This window comes from Lutjanus erythropterus, chromosome 11 (genome assembly GCF_056507025.1).
Source record: "Lutjanus erythropterus isolate fLutEry1 chromosome 11, fLutEry1.hap2, whole genome shotgun sequence".
Lineage (NCBI taxonomy): Eukaryota > Metazoa > Chordata > Actinopteri > Lutjaniformes > Lutjanidae > Lutjanus > Lutjanus erythropterus.
In genome coordinates, this window is record NC_139327.1 from 16,776,002 (window position 1) to 16,789,174 (window position 13,173).

The following is a 13,173-nucleotide window of genomic DNA, read 5'->3' on the forward strand; positions in this document are numbered from 1 at the left end:
TTGAGGTGACGTCTATTTATACTGCATGACAAAACTAGGGGATGTCTAAAGGATGTGAACATGTGTTTTCAAAAGTTTGCAAGGATCAGCAACATTACCACGTTATTGCTGCTCCCCTCCTGCTGCCTCCTTATAGAGAATCCCTCTATATATGAATATACACAAAGTTACAATACGAAAGTGTGTATATCTACAGTATTTATACGGTATCATAACCTTATATCAGTACGTCTATTTTGTTGCACTTAAAAGAATAATCCAACAGACTCGCATATATCTTGATGGATGGATGCAGAGACGAAGCCATTTTGCATGTGTGTATTGTCTTTCGTGTGCTATGAGGGCAGAAGGCCCCCGTGTCCCACCTCTCTGCTATGTGTGAAATAAACCACTGACCACCAGGAGGGACCACACTGTAATCTAGTAATCCTCACACACACACACACAGCAAGTGTGTGTTCAGCAACAACACACAGTAAAGATAGGCATCTCCAATAGTAGAGGTCAAAACCTTTAAGAGTGTGTGTGTTTGTGTGTTTGCGCTCGCGTGTGTGTGCTCCATTCACAGGTCCCATTTCATTCTGTAGGTCGGGAAGTTGCATGCAATGTGCAATATTCATTAAGTGGCGTACATTATGAATGCTTGAGTCCATTCTTCCATTGAATGATAATTATTTAGGATCATTTGATATTCATTTTGGTTGTTTGACTTGAGAGTGGCTTAAAGGGATAGTTCAGATTATTTCAAGTAGGGTTGTGCATATGATGCTGTGGGATGCTGGTTGACATGGCCCCAGTTTGGAGAAGCAGAGAGGAGTACCAGCAAGCTCAGCGCTGTACTGCTGTGAACAGGGTCAGCAACAAAACATCTTTCAGCCACCTAAAAACATCAATATTCAGTTTAAGTGTATGCTGTATTATTTTCACAGCTTTACTTTGCCGTCAGGCAGCCTTTTCTGACAAGAAACCTCTGCTATGTAAGCCAAAATATTACTCTCTCCAAACCAACCAAACTCTATAGGTGAAATCACTCATTTTACCTCACAGAGCATGATCTGTTAGTTTGTATGAGTTGTTGTGTGACTTTGGTGAATCCTTTTTAAAAACCAAAGTAACACCATAACACAAACAAACTCATAGATCAGTGCAGCAGCTAAATATAGCATATACTTAAATAAATATAGATTTTTTTTGGGTGGACCTTTTTTAAATGGCTAAAATACCTTTGTGTCGCTGATCCTGTTCACAGCAGTTCATTGCTTAGCATCCGTGCTGGTACTCCTCTTTGCTTCTCCATCTACTGTAGATAATACAGTGAGTATCGATAAATACCTTATACAACCCCTCTTCAAATAATCTGAACTATCCCTTTAAAAAACAGATGTGAGTCATATTTGGGATGAGAAATGAGTCACAGTAGGAAACAGACCATCAGTCATGTTCACCTTAGGGTGACAAAAACATAAATTTCCCCCCTTAAACCTCAAAATTAAGCTTCCAGGCTCCCAAACAACCATCTGAACATCAAATGAAAACAGCAAAAATGATCCTCCTGCTGTGTAATGACGTTACACTCTCTGTCACTGTGTCTGCCATCATTTCATTTCTGCAGTTCAACTGACAGACATTTTCTTGTGTCTCAATTTGTAAAGTAATTTAAGCATAAATATTTAGAGTTCCTTTTTTTTTTTTTTGTTTGCGTGTGTTGCATCTATTTCATGTATCAGAAATAGATGTTATTGTCATATTTTGTATTGATTTGCACTGAAAGTGTGCTTTTTTTGTGAAGCTGAGTTAAATTAATTAATGTACATTTTCCAAGGAAGAGAATGTAGAAAGTTTGTGTTTGTTCCCTTTGTTTCATTCATATTCACTATCATCCTCTAAAATATTCATCCAGGATATCAAAATGTAAAGTTTACATTTTGAAGCTTATTTTTAGGGGGGCATTTTTTGCCTTTATTGGCCAGTTTGAGAGAGGAAACATGGAGTATATTTACATGCACACAAGTATCCTGGTTATGATCAGGTTTTTGGAGCATCTGGGTTTTGTCTTGTGCATGTAAACATCATATAAAACTGCACACAGATGATCAGACATCTGGTTAGTGTTACAGTGATGTATACAGAGATAACTGGTTTCTCATGTTCCATGTAAACATCACATCCTGGATAAGATCAAAACAAGGATAAGGCTCAGAAACACCATACTTGTGTGCGTGTAAACTCTGGAATTGAACCAGCTCCTACATAATTTTTTAAAAGATGGCTATAGTCTTGAATGTGTTAGTTGTTAGTACATCAGTTTTGTTGTTTTACAGGATTGTAGGAAATATATAAAACTGGAGTTTTGCCTCCCTGACCACATAGAAAAGGATAATTTTTTTATTAAATTATTATTTTTTTTGTTGTAGTATTCTCCACTGTTGTATGAGTCAGTCTGAAGGTGAAACCATCGTAATGATTAGACAACCAATTGAACCACCAACCTCTTGAAAAGTAAATTATAGATTAGACCTGAATTTGGTGCTGGAGCTGTTTACTTAATGTGCATTCACTGTGCAGTATACAGGCACATGAAATCATAAGAAAGATTTGAAAATATTGGCTGGAGAAATCTGTGCAGTCACACTTCTTTTAAACTCAGGCAAATTGTTTTGGCATGGCTACAAAATTGTACCAGTGCGGCTGTGATCTTGCCATGTCATCGCTGCAAATGTAGAACACAAGCATCTGTTCACTCACATTAAGGTCTGGCTCGATTCCGCCACTTCGTTTCTCTTAGAGAAGAGCAGTGTTTCTCAGTACACTTGCAAATATCTGGTCTAAATAGAAGCTCAGTATCTGACCCAGACCTGACAAAGAAATAAAATTAGATCTAATGTGATTATCTGATCTATATCAGCATGGTTGTCCATCCAACAGTCATCAGAGGCTTTTTTTTTTAGCTTTATGAGACAATCCACTGACCAGTTCACATGCATTTCTCCTCTGGCGTTCCTGCAACAGTTACTTAATTTCACTGTAATCTCTTAATCTGGTTGGCTAATCCAGAGCAGGCACGCCAAACTTCTTTACCCCACTTTGTCGCTCCTCCTTCTTGTGTCAAACGCCTGATTCACTGTCAAAATGTATAAAGAAACATTGATTCATTCTTACTTTTCTCCCAATGCAATCAATTCTATTTCTCCCCGATCATTACCAGCCATTTTTAAATAAAACGTGCCGCTTCATCATCATTTAATTGAATATCCTTGTTTCACTCATGTGCATGTGAAGATGAGTTCTTCAACCAAAGATCTTCATGACAGCTTATTTATTTGTGCTGCACTGACACATCCTCGGCTGTGTAAGGATCTCATGCTAAACACCCTGTGTTATTAAAAGGCCTCCTCTTATATAATAAGAATATGCACAAAAGGAACAGGTTTCACTACAACATAACAGTGCCTCCTGGTGGACAGAGACAGCGTTGCTCCCCCAGTGTCACAGAATGTTTTTTCCTGTTAATCTCCATTTATCTGTTTGTTTTCTGCGATAATTTGGAGATGTCCTCAAAAAGCAATATATTTATTTCTTCTGTGGCTGTATGATGTATAAGGCTGAAACAAAAATCATATATCATCAGGAACGAGAAAGAAAAGGGTACAGATATTGCATCCATGTGTGCATTATCAAAATGGAAGAGTATAAAAAGTAGTGTTTTGTTTATAAAAGAGTATTTTTATTGCTATTTTGTTGTAAAGAGGAGAGAATGTATAAGCTTGGATTGTATCATGTCATGGGAGCTATCTGGTAGGTTTTCATCTTTTAATTTAATGAATGTTAACAGCTTGGTTGGAGAAGTTTTTGTTTTTTTATGTAGAAACTTTTTTTTGTCATTGTTTGAGTCCTTTCTACTTTCTTAAATTGAGCTTGCAGTGAAAGTTCTCTGAACACTGGAGTCTGTTGTATCGGCGTTAAGTCAATAGAAGTAAATTGATAGTGCAGTGTCAGGTTGAGCAGTGCTTTCAGAGAACTTTCAAGTGCAAAACCTTTAGAACAAAACAACAACGCAAATGTCAGAGAGAGTCAACTATTCATGTTTCAAATAAAGAGTAATTTGAAAAAACCTCATGACCCCCACCTAACCCCCTGTCTTAAATCGTATTATTGCCTAAGACTGTGGTGCAAGGGCAGTTCAAGAAGGAAATCCATGAAATTTGTTGAGACACTCTCACCCAAAAGGATGATAATTCTATTCTGGGTCCTTATTTTATGCTCTTACTGTATGTATATTTTTGCTCATGTTTACTGCAAACCAAGATAGAGAAATAAATAAATGTCATTTAAAGGAACTCAGTCTCATCTCATTTTTGCCTCAGTCATCTTTTAGTGTTTGTTGTCATCACAGGATGACAGACAGGACTTATTGTCCATGGCCAAAATGTCCTTTCATCGTGTCTCGTCATGAATGAGGTCAAATGTAGTACAGCCTTGGTGTGGGACATAGAAAGACGCCAGTCAGTGTCAAAAGTAGAATCAGGTGGATATAATCTAAAGTAATCTCATTCTCTGTAATCCTCACAGACTACAGCGCCAGTCTTAAGCTTTGTGTGCACACACACAAGTACATGGAAATAAATTAAAAGTAAGAACAGCAAAAAAAAAAAAAAAAGAAAAAAAAGAGCCACATAACATGTCTTATGTTTGTATGTGTACAGTGAACTAATGACAATGTATGGAAGCCCATTTACAGAAAATAATGACTTAGTATCTCTAAATAATGACTTAGTATCTCTAAATAATGACTTAGTATCTTTAAATAATGACTTAGTATCTCTAAATAATACTTTAATACTTTAATACTATTTAATAATAATACTTTAAAACTACTCAAAATGGCTTAGCATCACAAAATAATGAATTTATATCCTAAAGTAATGAGAAACATTCACAAAATAATGACTTATATATAAATGTTACAGTGAGATACTAAGTCATTATTTGAGAAAGTTTCTCATTATAATGGCTTATCATCATATGGTGGAAATGGGTTTTTATAGAGTCTCTACACTTTAGTCTCTGCACTTTAGTTATACAACAGCATCAAGAGGAAGTGAAAGTGTAGTCGAAACCATCAGAAACACGTCATCCTCCTGAACACATCACAGGTCAGAGGCCACAGATTAAAGTCTTAGCTGCACTCCAGTGCAACATGTAGTTATTCATAATCATAAAAATTGATTGGCCTGTGCTTGGAAATTGTGTGTATGCTGCTTTAGGTTGGACTTTTGTTTCCTTTGGGAGGTGCTTTATTGCAGTCTGCCGCCAACTGCTTGACAAGATTACAGCCGAAGTGTATTTCCGCTTACTGACCTTCAACCGGCTCCTGTCTCCTGTTCTCTCCGTGGCTTCAGGCTCTATCCTTATCTGTCCTTTCTTCACTGTCTCCTCCTCAGAAAGACAGAGCACAGTGCAGGAAAAGAGAGAAAGCCAGGATTACGTAGCATTAGAGGTATTTGTGGGTTTAAAATAGTCTGATCAAGAGTAACGCTGGTGGCTGATGCCTCTCTATGCTATTCTCTCTGTTATACGCACATTCTGTATAAATTATTCTCATTAATCTGAAAGTCCCTGATATTCTTCTAATATTTAGGCCATGACATTTAATATTGTTTCACAGAAAACAAGATATTAAAAGGAAAAAAAAAACCTTTGGGTTCAAAAGCTTGTTAATTTCCACAAAATGAAAGTGTGTCCAGGTGTGAGAGTCACACAGAGCAGACTGTATCCAACATGACATTCAGAAATTGAAGACTAGTCTGTAGCAGCACAGTGGAACCTCTGCTGGATGATGGATAACATTACACAACAGTTTAGGGGCATTTAAATGTCAGAGTTCTCACATTACTCGACCAGCCTGTGTCAGAAAAGATGCAACTAGACTCTTTCTGTTTTACAGATATTTAATCATTTCATCAAACATGATACAAAACCTTTCAGTGTAAAACTGAGACATGAATACTCCACACTCACATCAGTTACTGTGAAGCACCATATTGTCTTTTCTTAAGCACATATCGATTTTTTGTGAACTATCTCTTTAATCAGGATAGATTGGTCCCAGATTTAAGGGGATTCAAGGCATCTAGACATAGCTAGTTTTGAGGTAGCATACTAAATCACCAAGCATGAACTACAATTAAAACAGCAGTCATCAGCAATAGAAATTTCAATGTAAAAAAAATATATCAATCACATTTAAGTGGAATTTGGCGCAAAAACATGAACTGTGCAATCTGATGCAATCCATTAATCACCTCCTCTGTGAAACAGTCTCATGAACATTATATGGATTGCTGTAGATGTGTAGTGTTCATATTATTCTCTACATGCACAATGTAGTGCTCTCTCTCTCTCTCTCTCTCTCTCTCTCTCTCTCCCTATATATATATACATATATATGTATGTATGTATGTATATATACATACACACACACACACACACACACACACACTTTACAAGTTACTGTTTACTTTCTGTCAACAGTACCTTTGCCTACAAATTTTTTGATTTTTCATCCTTACTTACTTCACTTGTCACTACTAGCTTGGTAGATATTGTTAGTAGTATTTCCAATTCATTTTGTAAGTAATTTTTTGAGGATTTTGATAATCACCTCATTATCTTAGAAACTAAGCTAGCTAGCAGGCTTACCATGCTAATAGCCATCTAAGGCCGAAGATATATTTGCTGTTTAACTACACATCTGTGTTAATTTCTGAGGACGTGCACAAACATCGTTTGAAATAGACGCAGGGCACACAAGGCAGCCAGTTTTGTTTTGTGAGTTTTGTGCCAGTTTTAATGAAGAACATGCACGGCAAAGCACACTAAAACCTGACATATCTATGTTGTATGGTTTCTGATGAAGAAATTTCTTTAAAAGAGGAATTTTTCCAAATGTGTGTCTGTTTATGTGCTGTTGGTCAACAGATAGCGTGACTGACGTTGCATCTCCCATAAGCTTCAACAGAACTGGCACCAAAGTTTGGAACAGAGAACGTGACCCTTCCTTCTTTAGTACTTTCCTTGGAGGCTCTCAGGAAGTGACTTTATACTCACTGAGCGGTGTTTCCAAACTACTGCTGTTTATTTAAACAAGAGTATGTTGAACGATAGTATACCTTTTAGATTTTAGATTCCAAGACACTGGGGTGATTATCAGGATACTCAAAAACACCATACAAAAAACAAGCAGTAAATGTTATTAACAATATGTGCCAACTGTGTAGGCAAAGGTAACATTACTATAGCACTGACAGGAAGAATACAGTTTGTAAAACAGATATAGATCACACTACATTGTGCAAGTAGAGGATTGTGTCCACCTGTTTAAATAATTCACAGTCTGTGTTTAGCCAGCCTAAATGCATCATTAGCTGCCTTGTATATGCCTCTAAGGTGACCAGTTAAGTCATGATCTTATAAAACTGGAGCAGGAATGTCTACAGACTGAAAGCAAACTGACTTTCAGTATTAATTGATTGTTTGCAGCACTTTGGTTGAGAGGAAAAATATGGCACAGATGAATTTTTGCCAAAAAAAAACAAAAACAAAACCATCAAGTCCATTCATGTTTCCTTGAGGAGTCTACACCTCATTTGTAGCTATAAGTTTCTGTGTGATGCTCAGGATATCATGAGAACAGTGCAAAACATGTTAAAACAGTCTGATAGTCCTCTTTCTATGGCAAGTCCAGCATGCCATTCTCCTCCAGGGCTTTCTGCGTCCTGTCATAAACCTCTCCAATCGCCTGAACCACTCTGCTCAGCACTGCACTCAGATCCTCCTGGTTCTGCACACAGATCAGCCTGAAGAAGAAGCCCCGCTCGGGCATGGCGATGAAGGCCAGTTCGGCAGCTCTCCGGACGAACCAGGTGTGGTGGTTCGCCAGGGTGGTCTGGTAGGCCTCACGGCACAGCTCTGAGGGGCTCCTGAGCCGGCCCGCCACCGGTGTTTCAGCCAGCTTCTCCAGGAAGAGCTTGAGCCAGAGCAGAGCGCGATGAAGACGCAGAAGTGTCCGGCATCCAGAGTCCGTCTGGTGATGGAAGTCCACCAGCCCTCGGTTCAGCTCCGTCCAGATCATGGAGCGCACAGAGTGGTAAGCACCAGCATGGTGTGAGGCCTCCACATCACTCTCTGTCCCAGCCTCTGTGCTTAGAGAGTTTATTGAGTGTATATCTGGGCCCAGCTCCGCTTCAGGGTTCTTTTCTGCAAACACAGCGAGTTGGCGGATTATAGTTGTCTTGGTTTCTATCTCTTTAGATATCAGTCCCACCATTGGGCCCAGAGCTTCCATAAACCTGGAGGTGTTACACAGAACACAAAGAATCATGTTACAGAGTCCAGATTATGTCATAAACCATAAATTAACCTACTTAATTATGTCTAGTAGCTGTAAATCCTGCTTTATCTGATGATCTTACTTCACAAGCTCGTCCCAGCTGGACAGATAGGGCTGCAGCAGCACATCGGAGGTGTAGGCCGGTGCAGCCAGCAGGTGGGAGAGCAGCAGTGACACCTGGAACGTCTGACCAGGGCATTCCTCCAGGACCTGCGGGCCCTCGGCCCCATCGACCCCACTGCTGTTGTACAGATGGTGAAGCTGACAGTGGGGGGATGGGAAGTTCATGTGTTGGGGTGGGTGGAGGGGGTGGTGACAGGGGACAAAGAAAGAGGGAATGCGGAAGTGATTCGCTGCATTCAAATTGACCATCTGCTTCACAAACTCAACCACATGGAGGAAACGGAGGAAACGATGAACTGCTTTATAATGTGCTCGTGCTCTTACCTTATTTTCTTGATTGTAACCTTTTAAACAAGAGTCCCAGTGGTAATCCAAACCTCCCTCTGCAGCGACACATTGTAAAGACACACAAGAGAATAGTTAGTTTTTGTTTGCAGAGACTTCCCCACTGAAACAGACACATTTTCTCCAGTAACACTGCAAATTTACTTGAAGTCCATCAAACACAAGGATATTCTGAGCTGCATGGGTGCAGTCGAGATGACATGAAAAATGCCTTTCAACCCTTTTAGATCACATCCCTGGTCATATTGTGCATCTATTTAACAATATGTCCCAAAATGTGGCACAAAGCAAATATTCATTAGTTAGCCAGCTAGCAATAACATTGGATGTCAGATAATGGCATGCCCACAACTTTAAAGTTCAAATTAAAGCAGAAAAAAGGTTGTGAACATAACATCGACATCATCACCTTTTAGTTGATATGGCAAACTTATTAGCAAACACTTGTTTATTAACACATCCAGCAGTTACAGAGCAACACTATCATTCTGGTTTCTGACCACCTGATGAATGTGAGTCTAATATTAACTCTCTTTTATCTCTGTTTTTGGTCTCCACCACCTCCTGAAGGAAACATCTGGCTCTTTAGCTGCTAAACGATTCACTGTATTCACCAGTTAGTCCTTAACTGTGTTTGTGTTTGCTGCAGTGAGATTGAACCAAAAACAAGTTGGACCAGACAGCAAAGCAGTGAGCTGAAACCCAGTGTGAAGCTCCATGAAGCAGAGGGAAGCTGCAGATTCAGGTGATGAAATTAATATTCAGATAAAACCCCTTTGTAATCACCAACATATTGATTAGTAACTCTAATTTAATTAGTTTTTTTTTCTCAGTAACTGTAACATATAATTACATTTATTTGGTGATTTAGTGATTTAATGATGCGTAATGAGTTATATGTAACTAGTTACTCCCCAAAACTACTTTGTAGGCAAGCTTTGTTTTGCAGTTGTTGATGACTTGTGGCCTGTATCAGCCAGTTAAGTGGAGTCAACAGTCGGTATAGGTTATATATAGACTTTATATGGGTTTTCATTATGAATGACTTGATGTGATGTCTGTGAGCATGCAGTCATAAATGTACCCAAAACACTGGGGGCTCATGACTCCAGTAGTACGTGAGATTAGTTGCAGACAGGCTTGTTGGTCCCTCACACATACACCCACAAGCACACACACACACACACACACCCACACCCAAAAGCACACGCACATGCACACACACACACACACACACACACACACGCACACACACACACACACACACACACACACATGCGCGCCCCATGACATGATCTCCACCAGTCGTAACAATGAACAATAAACTTGTTCTAAATACCACGACTGTTGCTGGAATTTTGAACTCTTAACACTTTTCCCTTCTCCATCCACCAAGGAAGAAGCTGAAGTTGTGCCAGAAACCCAGACTCTGCCTCTACATAGTGGATCATTAACGGCATCACAGTCATGTGACTGTTATCCTGTTAACATGAGAAACTGATTATGAACGGCTCTCTATACATTCCTAATTAATTCCAGTTAGGTTTTTTGGATAATTCTTTAATTCTGTACTGCATGTAGCACAAAGACAAGCATTCTTATAGCAGCAAATAACATTCTTTTGACAGCAGATTGAGATGCTGAGTTTTAATCCAAACTCATTCCAGCCTGTGACAAGGTAAACCCTGTGATTTTAATTGACTCTCCTTCAGCACACATAATGTGCACAAGTTGCCAATTTTGTGTTGAATTCTTTAACTACACCATGAGCCACAAGATCTATATACACACCATATCATATTATATAGAATAAGTTAGGATTAAGAACATTTCTTAGCATGCTTTGATTAATTTAACTGTGATATATGCCTGAGTGAAGTCAAAATATTCCTCTGTTTTGTTTTGGACCTCCTGACATTCCCACAGAGGCCCCTGCAGTTCTCCAGACCACACACCAGTCACAAAGTCACAGACACACCCCAAACGATCATATCCCACACCGACCCACAAAGACTTTCCTGAACTCCCTCAGTTCAAATTAAACAGTCTGTCCAACAGCTGTCAGAAATGCATTTGTAACTTGACAGTGACCTACTGTAGGTGCTGCCAAAAATGTGAAGGAAGATGTGAAGTCTTGCCATGACAAAACCGGAGCCATATCTAAATTTAAGGTTTGTAATTGTGTTACTATTGTGCTGTATGAGGAGGCCAAGCTGGTTGCTCATGCTTCCTCATGAAAACCTTTCAGCTCAGTTTGCACTCTGACTCACTTCTCTCAAATCTTTGAATTTAATCCAAGCTTGAGGAAAAGATCACATGGTCACAGTTCAACATTTGTACACTATTTTAGCCTGGAATGAGACTGAACCATTTAAGTTATTTTCTCATACTAAAACATATACTTTTTGCTGCACTTTATATTGTCAAACTATAATTTTAATTCAAGCGAAGATACAGTTAAGTATTTATGGAGATTTATTTGAATAGACAAAGGTTTCTATTTCTAGAAAACAACATGATGTGCAAAATTTCTCTACTCTATTTAAGGCAATACACTGAAAAAAAAAAAAATATTTGTTTTAATTATTGACTGAATTTTTGTAAAGATTCAAAACATTAAATTTTCTAGTCAAATAAAATTGATATGAATTCAGTTGTACTTGAGAAAACAAGTTCAATAAGCTTAAGATGTTAAGTTGAAACACCAACTCTTCAGTCACCCTGACAAACACCTACAACAGTAAACAGTCAATATAATTGATTAAATGGTATTGTTTACAGGGTAAGGACAGAGGTCAGCAGTCATTTTTAACACAAACAATGCATGCTGAGAAGTCTGCTGATATGCTAATCAGATTTCTTTTGAAACTTAACTTAATGAGTTTATTGAACTCTGTACAGTACACTTATTCAAGTCATCATTTCAAGTCAAAAGACTTCAAGTTAGAAGAACTCATGTTTATAAACCCTGAAGTGTTGTGAAAATTAAAATTAGAAATTTTAAGTTGAATATTTATGTAAAGTTAATGAGAAAAGATTAGTTGCTGTATTAATTTTTACAGTGTATCTTAAGTGACTGAAAACAGCTCAGATCTAAAAAAAAAATAACAAAAACAAACAAAAAACAAAAAAAACGTGTCATTCTGTCATGTTGATAAAAAAGATTTTTGAGTAAAAGGTGGTGTGACTGACCACCATGCTTGATTCTGCAGCCACCACACCATGTGACACATTCCTGACCTGGAGCGTATGCATTTCAAACAAGGAAGGAATTGTATAGATTAATGGAACAACAGAGAAACCCCTCGCAGACACATGCACACACAGAGAAATACTCACGGAGCCACAGGGAGCCGAGGAACAGGAGCAGGACTACGATAGCTGCTGCAGCCTTGCTTTTAACACCCATCCTGAAGTCCAGTTTTGGGTCTGCCAGTCCTCTCTGCTCCTTTTCTTTGTCTCTATATTTTAATTCCTCTGTGTCTCACATGAGTCCTTGTCCCCTTGCACTGGCTGTCACCACAATTACTCCCCACCAGACCCCTGCCTCTGACTGCACCCCCCTAGTCCTCTCAAACCTTTCATACTTTCCCCCAGAATCCTAAATAAAAAGTTCTTCCAGCCATCACGCCTCAGAGAGCCTCTATCAGTCTTTAACTGCCCTGTCTGCCTGTTGTGGCTCTTTCTTTTTTGGTCTTTCTTTGAGTTTCCTTGCGTCACGTTTCTCCTCTATCCTGCCTTTGTTTCTTACTGATCTGGAAGCTGCCTGTCTCTTGCTTGTGTTGCTCAATCTGAGGGTCCAGAGATCATCCGAGTGCAGCCACATTGGCTGATAAACCAGAGCCAACACAGCAGCTTGTCCGCCAGTAACCCCCTTCCTGCACATTCATCTTCTATATATGAACTATATTCCTGGTCACTTCGAGTAAACACTTGCTCCCTCTCTCCTCGCCTCGCCTCTCCTCCCACCACCACCCCACCCTCCTCTTTCTCCCACCTCCCTCCTCTCACTCTCTCTGTGTCATTCACACACACCATTAACAGCACCACCACCCATTACAGCAGTGCTGACCACATTTCTGAAAACATGTTGGTTTAAATGTCGGTGTAATGTGAAATTTAAGGCTCTGTAAATGCAAACAAATATCTTTTATGCCACCATTACATTTATCTTTATTACTTGCTTAAAGCCATAACAACCTACAGTAGGCTATTGATGAATTTGTTGGACAGTACATTATCTTTCTGGTGGCTGAGCAGAGATAACAAATCTATGTTCATCAATGAATAACAAAGTCTGACTGAGCTTATCCTCG

At 39.0% G+C, this 13,173-nt stretch overlaps 1 protein-coding gene across 1 annotated transcript; it reads right to left on the reverse strand.

Moving 5' to 3' along the window:
* Positions 1-7,468: 7,468 nt before the first annotated feature.
* Positions 7,469-12,786, reverse strand: gltpd2b (glycolipid transfer protein domain containing 2b). Its single transcript, XM_084731023.1, has 4 exons — positions 12,197-12,786; positions 8,837-8,895; positions 8,472-8,650; positions 7,469-8,348 (listed from the first exon to the last, which is right to left on the reverse strand). Exons 1-4 carry the CDS (start codon positions 12,264-12,266, stop codon positions 7,730-7,732), a joined length of 927 nt encoding a protein of 308 aa, XP_084587149.1. The 5' UTR covers positions 12,267-12,786; the 3' UTR covers positions 7,469-7,729.
* Positions 12,787-13,173: the final 387 nt, after the last annotated feature.

What these genes read in the sequence shown, in the direction of transcription:
- gltpd2b (XM_084731023.1), bottom strand. Translation starts at nt 12,266, where the DNA reads ATGGGTGTTAAAAGCAAGGCTGCAGCAGCTATCGTAGTCCTGCTCCTG. An exon ending in CCTCGGCTCCCTGTGGCTCC is followed by an intron (nt 8,896 to 12,196) that starts GTGAGTATTTCT and finishes GTGTCGCTGCAG; the next exon opens with AGGGAGGTTTGGATTACCAC. An exon ending in AGCTGGGACGAGCTTGTGAA is followed by an intron (nt 8,349 to 8,471) that starts GTAAGATCATCA and finishes TAACACCTCCAG; the next exon opens with GTTTATGGAAGCTCTGGGCC.